Consider the following 18,331-nt stretch of genomic DNA (forward strand, 5'->3'; position numbering starts at 1 on the left):
TAACATTTATGTTTTTGATGGGATTTTCTATTGTATTCTATTTTTCACCATTATAAAATGAAACTGTTTACTTGTATCATTATTTGAATTGGTTTAATAAATTTTTATGTAATATGTTTTTAATGTTTTATTGTACTCTGTACATTCAAACCCTCCTTGGATTTTTAAGAAGGTACATTAAGGTTTCTTAAGGGTTGGCAATGCGCACGTGACACCCCGGGTGTATCAGGTGTTCCTACGGTAATTGTTACCATCGGATGGGCCGTATGCTTGGTTGCCACCATAGTAGTATAAAAAATATATCTTTAACTTATATTCTTTGATTAAAGTGAGATAACTATGAAGGCGGTTACCTCAGGCCGGTGCACGGGTATCTATCTCACTTTCGAATTCGACGATTAGCTCACCGCCTTACTCCAATGGTCGTGGGTTCGATTCCTCGCACAAAAATTTGTATTCTTGAGTATGATTGTATTGGTCTGGGTGTTTTCTTATTACGAAAAAATGTATCTATTTCTATCAGTTGTCTAGCACCCATAAAACAAGCTCTACTTAGCTTGGGACTAGATAGATAGACTCTTTGACTCCCGGTAAATAACTTACTAAGGTTTTTTTAAAAGATGACAATGGAATGGTGCACCCGCCTGCGCTAACGGTTTACGCTGGCGGGGCACCAGTGGAGGATGATAGGATGAACATGAAGTCAGATCAGTTAGCCCAAAGTGACAAATTCACCGGGAATGTATCACGATGATTTCCAGGGGGAACCGCGCGGAGGTCGATCTGACTGATCTGACAATCCCCTTCCCCCCACTTACAAAGGTTAACCTCTAGCTCAGGGCTACTATATTTTAGATCAGTCAAAAGCACAATTCCATCATCATCCATTAAAAAAGATATAGGCCCTTTTTAACAATACGTTGCTTTATCCTGTTTTTGACGTTTGTAACTTCACTTGTTTCATGTTTAGTCTACAAACTAGGGCGTGACGGAATGGTTGTCAAAATTATAGTATAAGTTGTATCAATAAATGTAATATAAATTTCAGTGCATCGTTTCGTAAATATTTGGGAATGGCATGCAAGAAGCCTTTGGGTAAGTTAGCATTCTTTTCCCTTGTCCCATCCGCCATCCCAGACTATGGCCCATCTATAGTCTTGAGTAATGAGTAGTCATGCTCACTAAAATGTCCAGACATGTGGCGGCGTGGTGGGCCGGGTCAATGGGCTCCCTAAAATATGGTCGAGCGCAGTGATGGCTGGCTCATCCGTCATACTCGTGAACGAGTGCTGCTTGTAGGGACTGGTCTGCTCTTATCACTACGACTGATTTAATCTTATTGCATGATTATATTTGACCCAAAAAATTAGTGCTTGTTGGTAGTTTGTATTCACACGTTTCGACTTGTAAATGTAAACTTACAAGGATTATTTAAAAGAGCAACACACAAGTTTCTTGCTCGTTCTTCTTGTGATGAGACAGCTTTCCGAACGAGTGGTAGATAAAAAACAAATTGTTATGACTATTCAAAAGTGCTTAAATTAAGTTTATTTGAATAAATGATTTTCTATTTCTATTCTATTCTATTCTATTCTTGTTTGGGCCCAACATCTTACACAAAGGAAGATCTAAATGCGACAGAATGCGCAAAAGTCTTCGCATCATTCTGGGGAAAGACATGTAGTTGCTATTGAAACGAAAGGAGCTTGCCTTTAACAATACTTTTGACAGAATTGTTGTGGACAACAGCAGGTCTACTCTCTAGTCTAGTTTTCAATATCAATATGTTCCAGTTCTGTATCATTCTTTTAAAAGGCATTCCACGATACTTGATATCGTATTTGTGATTTATCGGTTTAACACACCTCTTTACTACCTATTGTCGCGAGTTCGATTTCTCACATGGTATAAATATTTGTAACGCTCTGGATGTTTTCAATATTGACATTAAATTGGAATGAATTAGTGATCCTGTTGCTAGCAATGTCATGTTGAGTTGACCGCCAAACGTTTCCCCTGGACACCATCGTGGTCAATTCACCAGAAATTGACTGGCTGACCGAATCAAGACATCAATGGAGGATGATGGAACGAGGATGAAACGTCGTAATAATTAAACAATTCAATCAGAAACAAGCAAGAACTTACTCATATTACACTTGTTTTCTCTACTAATAATCCTTATTTGGAATTAGTGATCCTGTTGCTAGCATTGCTATGTCATACTGACCGCCAAGCAAGCCGCCTGGATACCTTTGTGGTTAATTCTTGGTGAATTGTCCTATAGGGGCTGACTGATAGATCTTCATCTTCATCTTATCATCCTTCAGTAATGCTTCGTCAGCGTTATTGCAGACGCGTGCACCATACTGATTATTCTAACTTCATCCTTATCATGTTAAATTCCTGGTGCATTTGTCACAATAGGCTAACTAACCTGACATGCTGACTAACCTGACTTAATTCTCATCCTATCATCCTCCATTTGTACCTCGTCAGCGTTATCGCAGACGCGTGCACTATACTGACTAATCTGAGTACATCCTTATCTTATCATCCTCCAGTAGAGCCTCGTCAGCGTTATTGCAGACGCGTGCACCATACTGATTATTCTAACTTCATCCTTATCATGTTAAATTCCTGATGAATTTGCAACGATGGCCTAACTGACCTGACCTCATACTCATCTTAACATCCTGCAGGTGCCCGCCAACGTATATCTTTAGCACAGGCGAGTGCAGCATTACATTATCGTTTTTAAAAAAAAAACTTCATCCTTATTATCATGTTAAATTTCTGGTGCATTTGTCACAATAGGCTAACTAACCTGACCTCATACTCATCTTATCATCCTGCACTGGTGCCCGCCAACGTATACCTTTAGCACAGGCGAGTGCAGCATTCCTTATCGTTCTTTAAAAAAAATCATCTTTATCCAATCATCCTCCAGTACAGCCTCGTCAGCATTAGCTCAGACGTGTGCATCATGCTGACTAATCTGACTACATCCTCATCTTATCATCCTCCAGTAGAGCCTCGACAGCGTTACCGTCGACGCGTGCATCATACGGATTATTCTAACTTCATCCTTATCATCAAGTTAAATTCCTGATGAATTTGCCACGATGGCTGGTTGGTGCTCCGCCAAAGTATACCGTTAGCGCCGACGAGTACAGCATGTATCATTCCTTAAAAAAAACTTTATCCTCCAGTAGTGCATCGTCAGCGTTAGCGCATTGTCATCGTCAGCATACACCATATTAATCTATAACACTCTACCTTCAGGGCCTGGACCAGGAGCATACCAACTACCAACAACAGTGGGGTTTAACAGTCATGACCCATCACGATATCGCAACCCGATGTTCTCGTTCGGGACTAACGCAGGATTCAGGGTGAAACAGCTGGGCCCAGGCCCCACTTACAGGATAGACAGGGTCACGAGGGACGGTATGGAGTCATCGCCAGCTTGGAGTTTTGGTGCCAGGTACCCAATGTCTCTTGAAGAAGTACAGAAATAATAATAAGATTTTTAGGATGTCACTCTGTTATTATCCACAAGTTCAATAACAGAATGGTATTCTAAAGATTCCATTATTAGACGGCCTCGGTGGTCTAAAAGTTTAGCAAACAATTGTCGATTGTCGCGGGTTCGATTCCTCGCATGGTACTCACATTTGTATTTATTAGTAGGTATATTTTTTTGTATCGCACTGGGTGTTCTTTACTTTGTATATTATGTATTTGCAAAAAAAATATTAGTTTTCCCATAACATAAGCTCTGTTCCACAGCACCATCTAGGCCCAAGCCTAGATGGTGCTGTGGAAATTGCCTAAGGTTTTTATTCTACACTAATATTATAAAGCTGAAGAGTTTGTTTGGACGCGCTAATCTCAGGAACTACTGGTTCGAATTGAAAAATTATTTTTGTGTTGGATAGTCCATTTGTCGAGGAAAGCTTCAAGCTATATAACATTACGGTACGACCAATAGAACCGAAGCATCAGTGAAAAATGTTGCAAAACAGTGAAAATTAATTCACATTTGAGGGCGTCCGTTGTGTGTGTTGCGTAAACGGTTCAAGTTACCCAAAAAGTATGAATTTTTTTTTTATAACACAGGGGACAAACGAGCATGCGGCTCACCTGATGGTAAGTGATTACCGCCGCCCATGAGCACCCGCAACACCAGGGGAATTGCAAGTACGTTGTCGGCCTTTTAAAAAGTAATAAGCTCTTTTCTTGAAGGTTTCAATATCGTATCGGTTCGGAAATACCATTGCTGGAAGGTGATTCCACAATGTGGTTGTGCGAGGCAAAAAGTTTCTAGAAAACCGTACTGTGGAAGACCGCCATTCATCCAGATGATCAGGATGGTATTTCAGTTTCTGGCGGGTGGTACGGTGGTGAAACTCAGCAGTTGGTATTAATCCGAACAATTCCTCAGAACACTCCCCGTGATATATGCGGTAGAAAATAAAACGAAGTCGCGGGAACAGCTAATATTATCATATAGGTTTAGTGATATATTACAGGTTTGGGCAACGATCTACCCTCCGAACTCCAGGTCCAGGGGCGCACGCACCAGAACGCTGTCCCCCCATGAAGGAACCACGAGCTCCTGTCTACTCCATGGGCGCCAGACTTGGCTTCATGCTGAAGAAGCCTGGACCCGCACCCAATGTATACGCCCTGAGGCTTGGAAGTGGAACACCTGCGTATACGATGGGTGCTCGCGTGGGGTTCAATCCAAAGTCTAAGTCTCCCGGACCTGCTATCTACTTCCAACATGATACTGATGTATATAAAACAAGGTTATTTCTGTAATGTAACTTTTAGAAAGACGAAAGAAAGACAATTTCTTCAGTTCTTATAACTATAGCTTTTAATAGAAACAGTCATATTCGCTATAAAGTTTAAATTTGTGGCGGCATGATGGTCGATGTGCTTCCTCTAATATGGTCGATGCTGGCTGGCTCATCCGTCATACTCGTGAACGGGTGCCGCTTGTGGAGACTGGTCTATGCAGGTTACGATCACTGATTAGACTTTTTCCTTTTGCAATAGCATATGCTGGTCCCTCTCCTAAATTTGAATTTAAAAATGAATCTTTATTATTGTAAACATGTACAACTTATTTGCATATGCTGGTGGTCACTCTTTTCTCCTAAATTTGAATTTAAAAATGAATCTGTATTATTGTAAACATGTACAACATTTATTTAAAAAGAATACGAGCTGAGCTTCTTGTCAGTTCTTCTCATCTCGAAATCATTCCGTACTGACGGTAGATTAGACCATAAGAGCCTGTAATAGACCTAAATGAATATTTTGAATTTGAATTTTAATAAAACCTTAGTGGTCTAGCGGATTAACACACCGCTTTACTTATAATAGTCGTGGGATCGATTCTTCGCGTGGTGTATTCATGAGTATGATTGTTTGTATCAGTCTGGGTGTTTTCTATGTATAGTATGAATCTATTTGCAAAATAATTTACAAGTTATGTGAATTGTCCAGATATATTATTATAAGTTTTAGTGATAAAATTTATCCACGTATATTTTACATAGGATGCCCATATATTCGTTGGGTGGTAGACTGCAAGGCGCAGGAAAGGCCACCAAAAGTCCAGGACCTGCCAACTACCCTCCGAACCTTTACAATACCAAAAAGGTATGTCTGTCTATCATAGTTTTTTTTAAGGGTTATATTAATGATGATGTTTTTTTTTTATTAATAGTGGGATTGCGCTTGGTCTTACCTCATCTGATGGTAAATGATGGCAAGATCTAGGATGTAGCGCGCTTACCCAGAAGATATCTATTCACCATAGACTTGAAGAATCCGGGGTTGTATTTCTCCGGGAACACGAAATCTGGAAGTGTGTTCCACTCTTTGGCAGTGCGTAACCCTAACTAACAATCGCTTCCCCGCAGGTCGTGGGTACAAATCTGACTGATAACAAAGAACAAATTTTAAATGTTTTTCTCAATTGAATGTGTATACTGAACGGTAGGGAAAAACAAAAAAAAATGCATAGAGAAAATTTGACGTTCAAAAGTAAAAGAATAAATCATTTTTGATTTGATTTGTTACACCACCTAGGGGAGAATATATATATAACGGTATCAATGGTTTAGCAGTTTAGCACACTGACTCGCTTCCGATGATCGCGGATTCGATTCCTCGCATGGTACAATAATTTGTATTCATGCGTATGATTGTATGTATCGGTCTGGGAGTTTTCTATGTATATTATGCATGTATTTAAAAAATTTATCTATTTATTTATATCAGTTGTCTAGTACCCATAACACACGCTCTGTTTAGCTTGAGATTACATGGCGCTGTGTTAATTGTCTAGATAATTCTGGACAATTAACACAGCGATATCTAATTTACAAAAGAATACTTATTACAAATAATTGACTAAAAATTTACTATTTACAAAAAAATATATTTATATCGGTTATCTAGTACCCATAACTCAAGCTCGGCTTAGCTTGGGCTCAGATAATAATAATAATAATATTTCAGGACAATTCTCATAGCGCCATTTAGTCCCAAGCTAAGCAGAGCTTGTGTTATGGGTACTAGACAACTGATATAAATACATGGATACATTTTTTTTTAAATAAATACATATTACACATAGAAAACACCCAGACCGATACAAACAATCATACTCATGAATACAAATGTTTGTACCGTGCGAGGAATCAAACCCACGACTATCGGATAGTAAAGCGGTGTGCGAAACCACTAGACCACCGAGATGGCGCTGTGTTACTTGTCCTGAGATATTATTGTTAGTTAATATATGTGTTAACAAAAATATTTGCTTTTATTACGATTAATATAAATCGATATTGTTAATACAAAGAGGTATCTACAAATAATTGAATTAAATTTTCAGAATCCATATTCTTACTCGTTTGGAACGAAACACGGTAATTACGCACCGCCCATGATCATCAGAGAAGACACAATGGACTGCTTGTAACGTTAAATAGTTTAAGTATAACAAAATTACACCAATATATTGACTGCATATAACTTGTGAATGTGGTACGCAGCAAAATTAAACTCTGCATGGAATCATTTCAAAACGACGCGACGTGACAAGTTTTTTAACGCGCGATCAGGAGCATGTTTTAGCGCGGGAAAGCTAGCGCGCGCAATCTCTAGTTAATAAAATCACATCAATATATTGACTGCATATAACTTATGAATGTGGTATGCAATAAAACTCTACATGGAATTTAAAAGTGAATGTAAAACTGCCTTTACGCGACAGTTCGTTCTACAGATCGCGCGCAATCATGACGGATTGCATTTTACTATTTTTTTATGTTCACTTTAAAGCACGTAAGATTCATGTTATTTCAATTTTTTAATTTGGTTTTTTATGTACATATTTTAAATTCCAAAGACACGATAACATTTATAAATTATTAATAACTCTATAGTTGTCTTTGCCCCGTAGTAAGATGTCTGTCATTTTGCAAAGATTAGTATGGTCTTTCAAATATGAAGAAGTTTAAAGTAAACTAGGCTGTACTGTCTAAGGATCTTTGCCTGTTCCATCATTTCAAAGGAGTTGAACGAATATGAAGAAAAAGTATGGTCTCTCATGTTAAAATACGCTGTGAAATTTATGGGCAGAAATTTATGATTTCACTGTTTATCCACCTTACAGAAGTATACCTAGTCTTACAGAAGATGTGTCTATATATTTTTCAAACTCCACCATTATTTATATTAATAGTAAATTTCAGGCACATTTTTTTAAATGTACTGCCAAGTTCAGACCATCTTAATTAATAAGTCACAAAATCACATTTAATAAAAAAAGTGTATAATAATAAAATGTATGTCTTATTTGCTGTCTTTGTACGGGTTCAAAGTGTTTTTTTATGGAGAAATTACAATAATAAAAATAAAATGTTGTCATTTCAATATTATTTATTTTATTTATGTACCAATATACCGAATACTTATAAAACTGAATTGGTAAACAAAGCTAACGGCTCAACAGATGGTAAGTGGTAACCTACGTACATATACAGCATTACGGACATCACGTTATCATGTGATACCCTTCTACCACTGATGCGTTTGCATTGCAGAAGATTAAGAAGTCATTGTGAAAATCATGCCCCTTATACTGTACATCATAATCAGCACCATGGACTCCATGCCGTGACTTGACGCCCATGGTACCTACTCGTCATTTTTGTCATTCCAGAAGGCGTCGTTTTTTTTATTGTTTTTTATAAACGGAATATGATGAAACCTATTTTTGTATAATTACTACCGACATATTGTACCTGCCATATTCTAACAAATGAATTTTTTTGTTATTAAAATATCGGTTTCTACCATTATTGCAAGATAGTTGATTGGGGGCGCCACTGTATTACGCTCCGGAATCATAAACCCTATTGATTTTTTAAATTACTTTGTTAATAAAATCTTTCAATAATGTATGAAATGTACGAACGAAACGCAACCGGCAATGTGAACCTGTCTAGAACTGACATGAAATTGCTAACTGTCAGATCAGAATGAGGTATGTGTTGTCAATCCAGGTGTCATTCATCAGTCGATCCATCACTTTTATTCTCCAAATTCCAGCGTTAATGTCATTGCGTGTCTTTACGGTGTGCGTTGATCGCGATTGATTCGCCTTCCTAAATTGGTGTCGAGTGCCTGTAAACAAAGAAATTAGGGGAACAGCCAACAGGTGATGTGAGGGAATTATAACGCCGGCGGCTCCTCACGCTGCCTCAGCAAACATTCAGAATCTCAGCAGCCTTCGTATCCTGTGAACGCAGCCCTGCAACCCACACCAGTTTGGACACGTTATGGTGAGTGCTATTACCATTTTTAGCAATTATTTTGCATGTAACCACAGCACGACCGGTCCTAATTGCGTTTTACATAACTCTTTGTGATGATAAACTGAGACGTTTTTGTTTCCTTTGCCTATAAGATTCTAATAGGATTTTTTTAAATTTAGGTAAATTGTTAATTTTTTTTAAGACAATTCTTTTATTAGTAATGTTTTTTTTTAATTGTGTTTGTATGCCATGTAGTACGTAATAAAAAACGAACATTTTAAATAAAGAATTAATCAATATTTTTTTTATAATAAACTTATGATTATAATAAACTTAGAGAAGATCCATTTATTTAATAATATATATAGTTGTATGTACATTTCGTTGTAGGTTTACAATATATATTATTACTATTTTGTAATTACTACCACTCTTTATAACATACTATTTTATTAATACATCTATATATGTTTTAAATATAGATTCTAGAGTGTTCCATGACAGGATAACAACAGTTCTTAATTTAAAAATATGTGATTCTCTTTTATTAGTTTGGCAATGATTCTAATTTAGAAGTTTAGGTTTTAAAGCAGAATATCAATATGTTCAAATAATTGAATAATTCCCCTAAATTGCTTATCTGTAGTTTAAGTTTTAAAGTAGGATATGAAAGTGTTAAATTGAGTAATCAATTCCCTGAAACTTATCTATATGAATATATTTAAATACTTCATAATGAGAATAGAAATAATATTCATTCAAATAAACTCCTGTATAAGCACTTCTGAATAGTCATATTGTTTTATTCTACCACTCATTTGGAATGCAGACTCATCACAAGAAGAATGAGCTAGTAACTTATGTGTTGCTCTTTTGAATAAATGTTATTTTAAATAAATAAATACACAATAACAAATAAGAGGCATGCAATAATCAACACAGAAACCGCTACCACACATTCTTAGTGCAATCCGATAATATTGCCAGCGAATTTTACGTTTTTTCTACAAAAATATCCACTCAACATTAATAATATCAGAATTTCAAATTTAATATTAATTGAAAGATTATATATAAATTATTTTAGATTTTATCTGGGTCATTATTTATATCTAGAATTTGGAAAAATTACCATTTGGTAAATTCCATATTCAAATTAAAAATATATATATTTTTTCCATATTCGTCCATCTCCTTTTCAAAGATGGAACAGGCAAAGATCTCAAAATATCAATAACCAAGTTCCATATTTTTTTTAATACACCCAGAAGTTATCAACAATAGTTTCTATGTAATTGGAAACAAGCCGATAGGCCACCTGATTTTAAATGACAATTGTCTACATACATGAACAGCACTACAGACATTGTTATCATATAACACCCATGACTCATGTATTGTGACATTCCAGTGGACTGTGTCATTCCTCTTATCCTGTAATTTCACTGCTTAATCTGTAACCTTCAACCGAAATACATTACAAAGCTGTATAGATTTGAGCCTGAGCTACCTATGCAGACAACTTCAGTATACCTCTGTACTAATATTACACAGAGAAATGGAGTGAAAGAAAACTCTGAAATCAATATTGGTACAATATCAATTTGAGAAATTCTTTTACTTGTTAAAACACTTTATTTGTATCTTCAGTATAAATATATGTATATATTATGTTAAAGTGAAAAAGTTAAAAGTTATGCTGGCAGGGTGGTGCCCTGCCAGCATAACTTTGGAGGATTATAAGATGAGCATAAGGTCAGGTCAGTTAGCACATTGTGCTGGAGCTCCATCAATTCACCATGAATTTATCACAATAGTTTCCAGGGGGAACTGTGTGGATGTCAACCTGACATGGTACATTCACATTATTAACTAAACTTAAATTAGTGCTATTTGGTAGTTTCTATTCACACATTTCGATTTGTAAAATGTGAACTTACAAGAATTGTTTAAAAGAGCAACACACAGGTTTCTTGCTTATTCTTCTTGTGATGAGACAGCTTTCTGAATAAGTGGTAGCTTTAAAAAAAATTGTTGACTATTCAAAAGTGCTTAAATTAGATTTTCTATTCTATGCTATTCTATTCTATTAACAATTCTCTTCCCCACCGCGCAGGCGGGTGCACCATTTCATTATCATCCATAAAAAAACCCTTCAGCTCATTTAAAGAAATAAAAATGTCTGATAATATCATATTTAGCTCAATTTAGGCTCACACTTGTATTAACCTCAGTGGTCTAGCGGTTTAGATTTACTTTTGAAGTTAGCAGGTTCGATTTTTCGCACAAAACAAATATTTGTATTCATGTGCATGATTTTTTGTATCAGTCTGGGTATTTTCTATGTGTATTAATTATATATGTATTTACAAAAAGAAATCAAGTATAACATCAGTTGTACCCATAACACAAGATTTGCTATTTTCAATATTGCTATGTACCAACTAAACAATTTTCTTTCTTTCTTTCTTTTTAGCTTGGGACTAGAAGGCTGTGAATTGTTTTAGGTTACTATTTTTTAAGATCATTTCTCTTATTATTTCAGTCAGCTCAAATTGGCTCTCGAGAACCTCGTCCATCATATTATTTTATTTTAAAAATATATTATCATTCTACACTCCTTGTCTATATAAACTAGGGTTGCCAAGCCCAAATTTAAAAAACCAGGATTGAAAGTTCTTTAAACCAGGACTATCCAGTTTAAAAACAGAACGCAGTAATAGTATTGCAATAGTTGTATTAATATGTAGTAAAATTCAAGTAATTAATGTAATCAGGATTTTAATAAAAAGTATATGATACAATTATACTGTTGAGAATCAGTAACTAAGAGGCGCCGTATATTTTAAAAAAACAGGACGCTGTCAAATAACTATTCAGGACTTCACAGGACATTTCAAAAACTAGGACATGTCCTGAGAAAACAGGACGGTTGGCAACTCGTATCTTATTTAATAAATGCGAAAATTTGTGAGTATGGATGGATGTTTGTTACTCTTTCACTCAAAAGCTACTGAACGGATTTTGATAAAACTGTACAGTAATGTAGCTTATACATCAGAATAATATATAGGCTATAAATTTCATGCGAGTGAAACCGCGGGCACAGCTAGTAATGCATATTTTAATTTCAGTAGGTCGAAATCTAGGAGATGTTTGTACGAGTATCCTTGTACGGTTGACAACCCTGTTGGGATAACCTATTCATATAACCTAATACATGTAACATTGTATGTGCGTACGTATGATATGACTAAATACAAAGTGCAGATTTGTATAAACAGCAAAGTGAATGACCGACAGACATCTCTCGTCGAATATAAAACAGGTAGGTACAATGTGGCACCGTACTGTCACCGCAGACCAACATACACCTATAGACGGAGCATATAGAATAGAATAAATTTTGTTGACGATACAGTTTTTGATGAAATAATAAATGTTGTTGACGATACAGTTTTTGATGAAATAATAAATTTTGTTGACGATACAGTTTTTGATGAAATTATAAATTTTGTTGACGATACAGTTTTTAATGAAATAATTAATTTTGTTGACGATACAGTTTTTAATGAAATAATTAATTTTGTTGACGATACAGTTTTTGATGAAATAATTAAATTTGTTGACGATACAGTTTTTAATGAAATAATAAATTTTGTTGACGATACAGTTTTTAATGAAATAATAAATTTTGTTGACGATACAGTTTTTGATGAAATAATAAATTTTGTTGACGATACAGTTTTTGATGAAATAATAAATGTTGTTGACGATACAGTTTTTGATGAAATAATAAATTTTGTTGACGATACAGTTTTTGATGAAATTATAAATTTTGTTGACGATACAGTTTTTAATGAAATAATTAATTTTGTTGACGATACAGTTTTTAATGAAATAATTAATTTTGTTGACGATACAGTTTTTGATGAAATAATTAAATTTGTTGACGATACAGTTTTTAATGAAATAATAAATTTTGTTGACGATACAGTTTTTAATGAAATAATTAAATTTGTTGACGATACAGTTTTTAATGAAATAATAAATTTTGTTGACGATACAGTTTTTAATGAAATAATAAATTTTGTTGACGATACAGTTTTTAATGAAATAATTAATTTTGTTGACGATACTGTTTTTGATGAAATAATAAATTTTGTTGACTATACAGTTTTTGATGAAATAATTAATTTTGTTGATGATACAGTTTGTTTAGGAATAACAGTGGACTCGAAATTACAGTGGGGACTTGTCCTTGTCCTTGGGACTTGTCCCTGTCGGGTCTAGGTAGCGAACTTTGAAAAAGGGCGAGCACAATAGATCTATGTAGGTCGCAGTGCTACAGATGCAGGTATCTGACAATAGCCCAAACAACCCAATAAAAAAAAAATTCAATGGGAATCCCATATTTCAAAATTAGCCAGTAGACTCAGTTCTGCTGCTTATGCAATTAGAAGAATAAGAAAATTAACAGATCTTATTCTTCTAATTGCAGTCTGGGGTCTTCTCTTTGCTGAGAATAATGAGCGAGAAACTTATGTGTTGCTCTATTGAATATACGTTTTTTACAGTAAATAACGACATAATAAGTAAGAGGCATGCGATAATCAACACAGAAACCGCTACGTACTCATTCTTAGCTCAATCAGATAAAATTCACAGCGCTATGTTTATGTTTTTTATACAAAATTAACTGTTCTGACGATTATAGGATATAGGTTCTGGTATCGTTATCCACTATTGCTATTCCATTAATACGCATTAAAAATAACGACTTATTCCGCGTAATCTTGATTGACACGTAAGATATAAGTATTGAAAATAAAATCATTATTCAAATAAACTTACAGTAAAACACTTTTGAATAGTCATTACATTTTTTTAATCTACCGCTCATTGGAAAGCTGTCTCATCACAAGAAGAACGAGCAAGAAACTTGCGTGTTGCTCTTTTAAATAATTTTATTATTACTTTACATTTTTAAGTTTAAGTGTTTGAATACAAACCACCAATTAGCACTAATTCAATTAAATACTCAAATAGAAAAAATATAAAAATCTGTAATCCCATAACACATATATCAGGTTTTTTTAATGGAATAATTGATAATGGAATGGTGCACCCGCCTGCGATAACGGTTTACGCTGGCGGGGCACCAGTGGGTGATAAGATTAGCCTAAAGTCAGGCCAGGAGTGACAAAAAGGTGATCGAAATTACGACGACCTGAGCCGAGGTTCGAACCCCTAGTGGGGCCCTCAGACTAAAGTCGTATCCGTCAGGCAGGAGTTGGCCTTCAGCCGCTCCATAAGTCCTTCCGCGGGTTTGGAGTGCCATCTGCACTCGCCCCTAACTGTAAAGGCCAGCTACGGCCAACAGCATTAGAGTAGTCCGAAAAAAAAACTGTAATGATTCCTATTACATAAAAATAAGTTATCTATATATTTGAACGTAGTGTTCCGTCTATAATATCACGTTGGTCTGCGCTATGTTGAAACTTGCAATGAATTAGCTGGATTTTACACGTTAGTAAAACGTAGGCGGTTGTTTTTTTTTACTGATGTCGATCTGAATCGTAGCGAATCCGGTTTGTACGAGAGGAAAACGATACGATGACGTCATTGGCATTGATAGACATTTCATTGTGATAAATCATACTATTGACGGCCTCGGTGGTCTAGCGGTTAAGTACTATTTCCGACGGGGTCGCGGGTTCGAGTCCTTGAACGCTACATGAGTATGATAGTTTTCTAAGTTTATTATTATATATATAGTATATTTCCCGATTTCTAAGTATTTATTAATAGAATAGAATAGAATAGAAAATCATTTATTCAAATAAACTTAATTTAAGCACTTTTGAATAGTCAACATTTTTTTAAATCTACCGATAAGATTAAATCGGTCGTCCGTCGGTCTGCAGTCCCTACAAGCAGCACACACGAGTATGACGAATGAGCCAGCCATCACTGCGCTCGACCATATTTTAGGGAGCCCAATGATTTAGGGCCCCGGCCCACCACGCCGCCACATGTCTGGACATTTTAGTGAGCATAGTCATCGTAATAGCTATTTAACAGTGCTACCTAGACCCAAGTTAAGGTAGCTAAATTCAAATTCAAAATATCTTTATTTATGTAGGTCTATGACAGACTCTTATGCTATGTCAAATCTACCGTCAGTTCGCAATGATTTCGAGATGAGAAGAACTGACAAGAAACTTAGCTCGTATTCTTTTCAAATAAATGTTGTACATGTTCACAATAATACAGATTCATTTTTAAATTAAAATTTGGGAGAATAGAGTGACCACCAGCATATGCTATTGCAATTTTGTCAAAAGTAATAATCTAATCAGTGTTCGTAACCCGAACAGACCAGTCCGCACAAGCAGCACCCGTTCACGAATATGACTAAAGCTTGTGATAGATAAAAAAAATCATTATAGAACATAGCACTTACCATCAGGTGGGCCTTCAGCTTTGCATTGAAATTCAAGTTGAAAAATCATTTATTCATGTAAGACATTTTAGCCTCTTATGAACGTAAAATTTTTTATATTATAATTGTTTCCCTAACGTCCAGTTCAGTATATAGATCCAATTAAGAAGTACTGGCAAGAAACCCAATTGAATTACTTATTTTTTAAAAGCCAGTTTATTTACAATGTATGTATATTTATATAGGTGTCTATGTCTAACATTAGTGAAAATCCCGTGCATGAACAACTATTGGCATGCACGCTTCTTATAGGTACATATCGTACTGTAATATAATGTTTTTTTTTTTATAAAACAGTTTATTTACAATATATATTTATATAGGTGTCTTTGTCTAATATTAAATGAAAATCCCGTGCATGAACAACTATTGTCATGCACGCTCGTCATTTAAGTGATCGTTAAGTGAGTAATGGTTTTGCTTCATAAATATGCTTTGCATTTATTTATTGCAGTATCCCAAAAATATAAAGCACATACATACAGAATGTGGTTGAGTTTTTACAAATTTTTTAACGCCCTGAAAGGGCATGGCAATATGACACATCATTTAGATATATAATATATATAACTCAAAGGTGACTGACATAGTGATCTATCAACGCACAGCCCAAACCACTGGACCGATCGGACTGAAATTGAGCATGCAGGTAGATGTTATGACGTAGGCATCCGCTAAGAAAGGATTTTGATTAATTCTACCCGCAAGGGGATAAAATAGAGGATGAAAGTTTGTATAAATCTTCTTAGATTTTCGACTGATTGAACTGAAATTAAAGATTGGAGCTACTATAATGAAGACGTTCGCTTAAATAGGATTTTGATAAATTCAACCCCCATGGGGATAAAATAACGGATGATACAGGATGTATGTAAATGTATTAGTTTGAACCTGTATGTATCAGTACCTAATGGAACGAATAAATTAAGACGAACAATATAATTTTTAGTTCTTTAGGCTACTTTTATTTTAGAAATATAAAGTTAAATTCCACGCGGACGATGTCGCGGGAACAGCTAGTATATTTATATACAACAGGATCTCATAATATTATAGTTCAAATGTCAAAAATGTCTCCTATACAATATATCATCATCATCACCATCATCATCGTCATCATCATCTCGGCCCGGAAGACATCCACTGCTGGACATAGGCCTCCCCCAAAGATCTCCACGACGATCGGTCCTGCGCTGCTCGCATCCAATGCCTTCCAGCGATCTTGACCAGATCGTCGGTCCACATTACTGGAGGCCTACCACGCTGCGTCTTCCGGTCCGCGGTCGCCACTCGAGGACTTTACTGCCCCAACGGCCATCTGTCCTACGAGCTATGTGCCCCGCCCATTGCCATACAATATATAATAAATGTAAATTACAAAATCTCATTAAAAACTGAAATCTTCCTATTCAAAGTCTATTACAATGCCAATGTCTGTATTAAATCTAATATTTAAGACGAATTACAGTATATCGTATGGTACTATGTAAATTTCAGATATACAATAGTTATTGCAACTGTATATAGATACATATACCGATCGAAATAAATCATTTGCACGATAATATTACGTATGTTATGACTGAGGACTTCAGTTTATTTAGTGATTACATCTTATCAGTAAAGCCGCAATACGGGTATTCAGAAATCTGTTACTAATATTAAAAAATTGGTTAATAGTGGTAATATACATTTATTTAGCAAAAACGTCAACATTAGCATAGCTACATTAAATTAATTTTGCGGTATGTATACATGAAAGAACACATATATACCGGGTCACACTATAAAAACTGAAACTGTGAAATCAGACCATTATTCTGTACTGAAAACCAGTGGAAATTCTTTCCGGAAATTTTTTAATAAATTTTCTTTTTTTTTCTTTTAAAATCATTTGAACTATGATATTCTGTAATAATATAAAGAAATAATAATATTTCAAAGCGAGGCTGCAAGGCTGTGGTGCATTTCCTGTGGGAAAATACTTTGCCATCTGATTCAGACCATTCATCTGAATCAGCGGTTTTCGTTTTGGCCAACCTGTCCCTTACACCCTGTATATACACACCGCCACTCCAATATAGTAAAACAATAATTAAAACCGATACACTACTAACAATTATTTGCTAAACAGGACTCGCTCAGCATATAAAATATTTTTCTTTCTTTCTATTGCTGCAGCCGCATATATGCATGAGGGCATAGAAAATAAATTGAAACTATCCTTTTTAGAGTTAATATACAGTATTAAACTGTAAATATATGTAAGTAATAAATAAATAAATAACCCTAAGAAATAATTAACACAGCGCCATCTAGTCCTACGATAAGCAGAGCTTGTGTTATGGGTACTAGGCAACTGATATAAATAGTTAGATTTTTTTTTGTAAATACATACATAATATATATAGAAAACACGCAGACCGATACAAACAATCATACTCATGAATACAAATGTTTAAAGAATTAAAACCGTCACCATCGGAAGTAAAGTGGTGTGCTAATTGATCGCGGGTTTGATTCCTCGTACGGAACAAATATTACAAATATTCATGAGTATGATTGTTTGTATCGGTCTGGATATTTTCTATGTATAATATGTATGTATTTACAAAAAAATATCTATGTATATGTATCAGTCATCTAGTATCCATAACACAGGCTTTAGCTGACTTAACTTGGGTCTAGATGGCACTGTGTAAATTGTGCTGAGATTATTATTATTGTTATTATAAATCGGACTTTAATAGGGACAGAAAAAAAATTGACGTTTATGCGAGGAATCGAACTTGTGACCATCGGAAGTCAAGCGGTGTGCTAGACCACCGAGGCCGTCCGTAGTATATACTGTATCGTGTAACCCAACACTGCAACGGTTGATAGAGAAGGTCACACAGTCACGTGTCCTTAAAACGACCTAGTTCTAGAATGATCTATCGGACGGTAAATAATTTTCTCTGACCCCAATAATTCGAATTAG

The 18,331-nt window shown here is 35.2% G+C and overlaps 2 protein-coding genes across 2 annotated transcripts in view; both read left to right on the forward strand.

The window, feature by feature from the left end:
• The first annotated feature begins 970 nt into the window (after positions 1-970).
• LOC131849956 (outer dense fiber protein 3-like) lies at positions 971-7,282 on the forward strand. Its single transcript, XM_059200090.1, has 5 exons — positions 971-1,095; positions 3,286-3,487; positions 4,536-4,814; positions 5,574-5,676; positions 6,920-7,282. The coding sequence occupies exons 1-5, from the start codon at positions 1,074-1,076 to the stop codon at positions 7,004-7,006; spliced, it is 693 nt and encodes a 230-aa protein (XP_059056073.1). The 5' UTR covers positions 971-1,073; the 3' UTR covers positions 7,007-7,282.
• Positions 7,283-8,643: 1,361 nt separating this feature from the next.
• The window catches only part of LOC131849929 (beta-1,3-galactosyltransferase 5-like), a 30,026-nt gene continuing 20,338 nt past the window's right edge, over positions 8,644-18,331 (forward strand). The window contains exon 1 of the mRNA XM_059200060.1: positions 8,644-8,873. The gene's annotated coding sequence lies outside the window, so the exon portion shown is untranslated. The remainder of the gene's footprint in view (positions 8,874-18,331) is intronic.

Source organism: Achroia grisella, unplaced genomic scaffold, assembly GCF_030625045.1.
Source record: "Achroia grisella isolate CSIRO2021 unplaced genomic scaffold, CSIRO_AGI_Agris_v1 utg669, whole genome shotgun sequence".
In the NCBI taxonomy this organism is placed as follows: domain Eukaryota; kingdom Metazoa; phylum Arthropoda; class Insecta; order Lepidoptera; family Pyralidae; genus Achroia; species Achroia grisella.

What these genes read in the sequence shown, in the direction of transcription:
- LOC131849956 (XM_059200090.1), top strand. Translation starts at nt 1,074, where the DNA reads ATGGCATGCAAGAAGCCTTTGG. An exon ending in ACTGATGTATATAAAACAAG is followed by an intron (nt 4,815 to 5,573) that starts GTTATTTCTGTA and finishes TATTTTACATAG; the next exon opens with GATGCCCATATATTCGTTGG. An exon ending in ACCTTTACAATACCAAAAAG is followed by an intron (nt 5,677 to 6,919) that starts GTATGTCTGTCT and finishes TTAAATTTTCAG; the next exon opens with AATCCATATTCTTACTCGTT.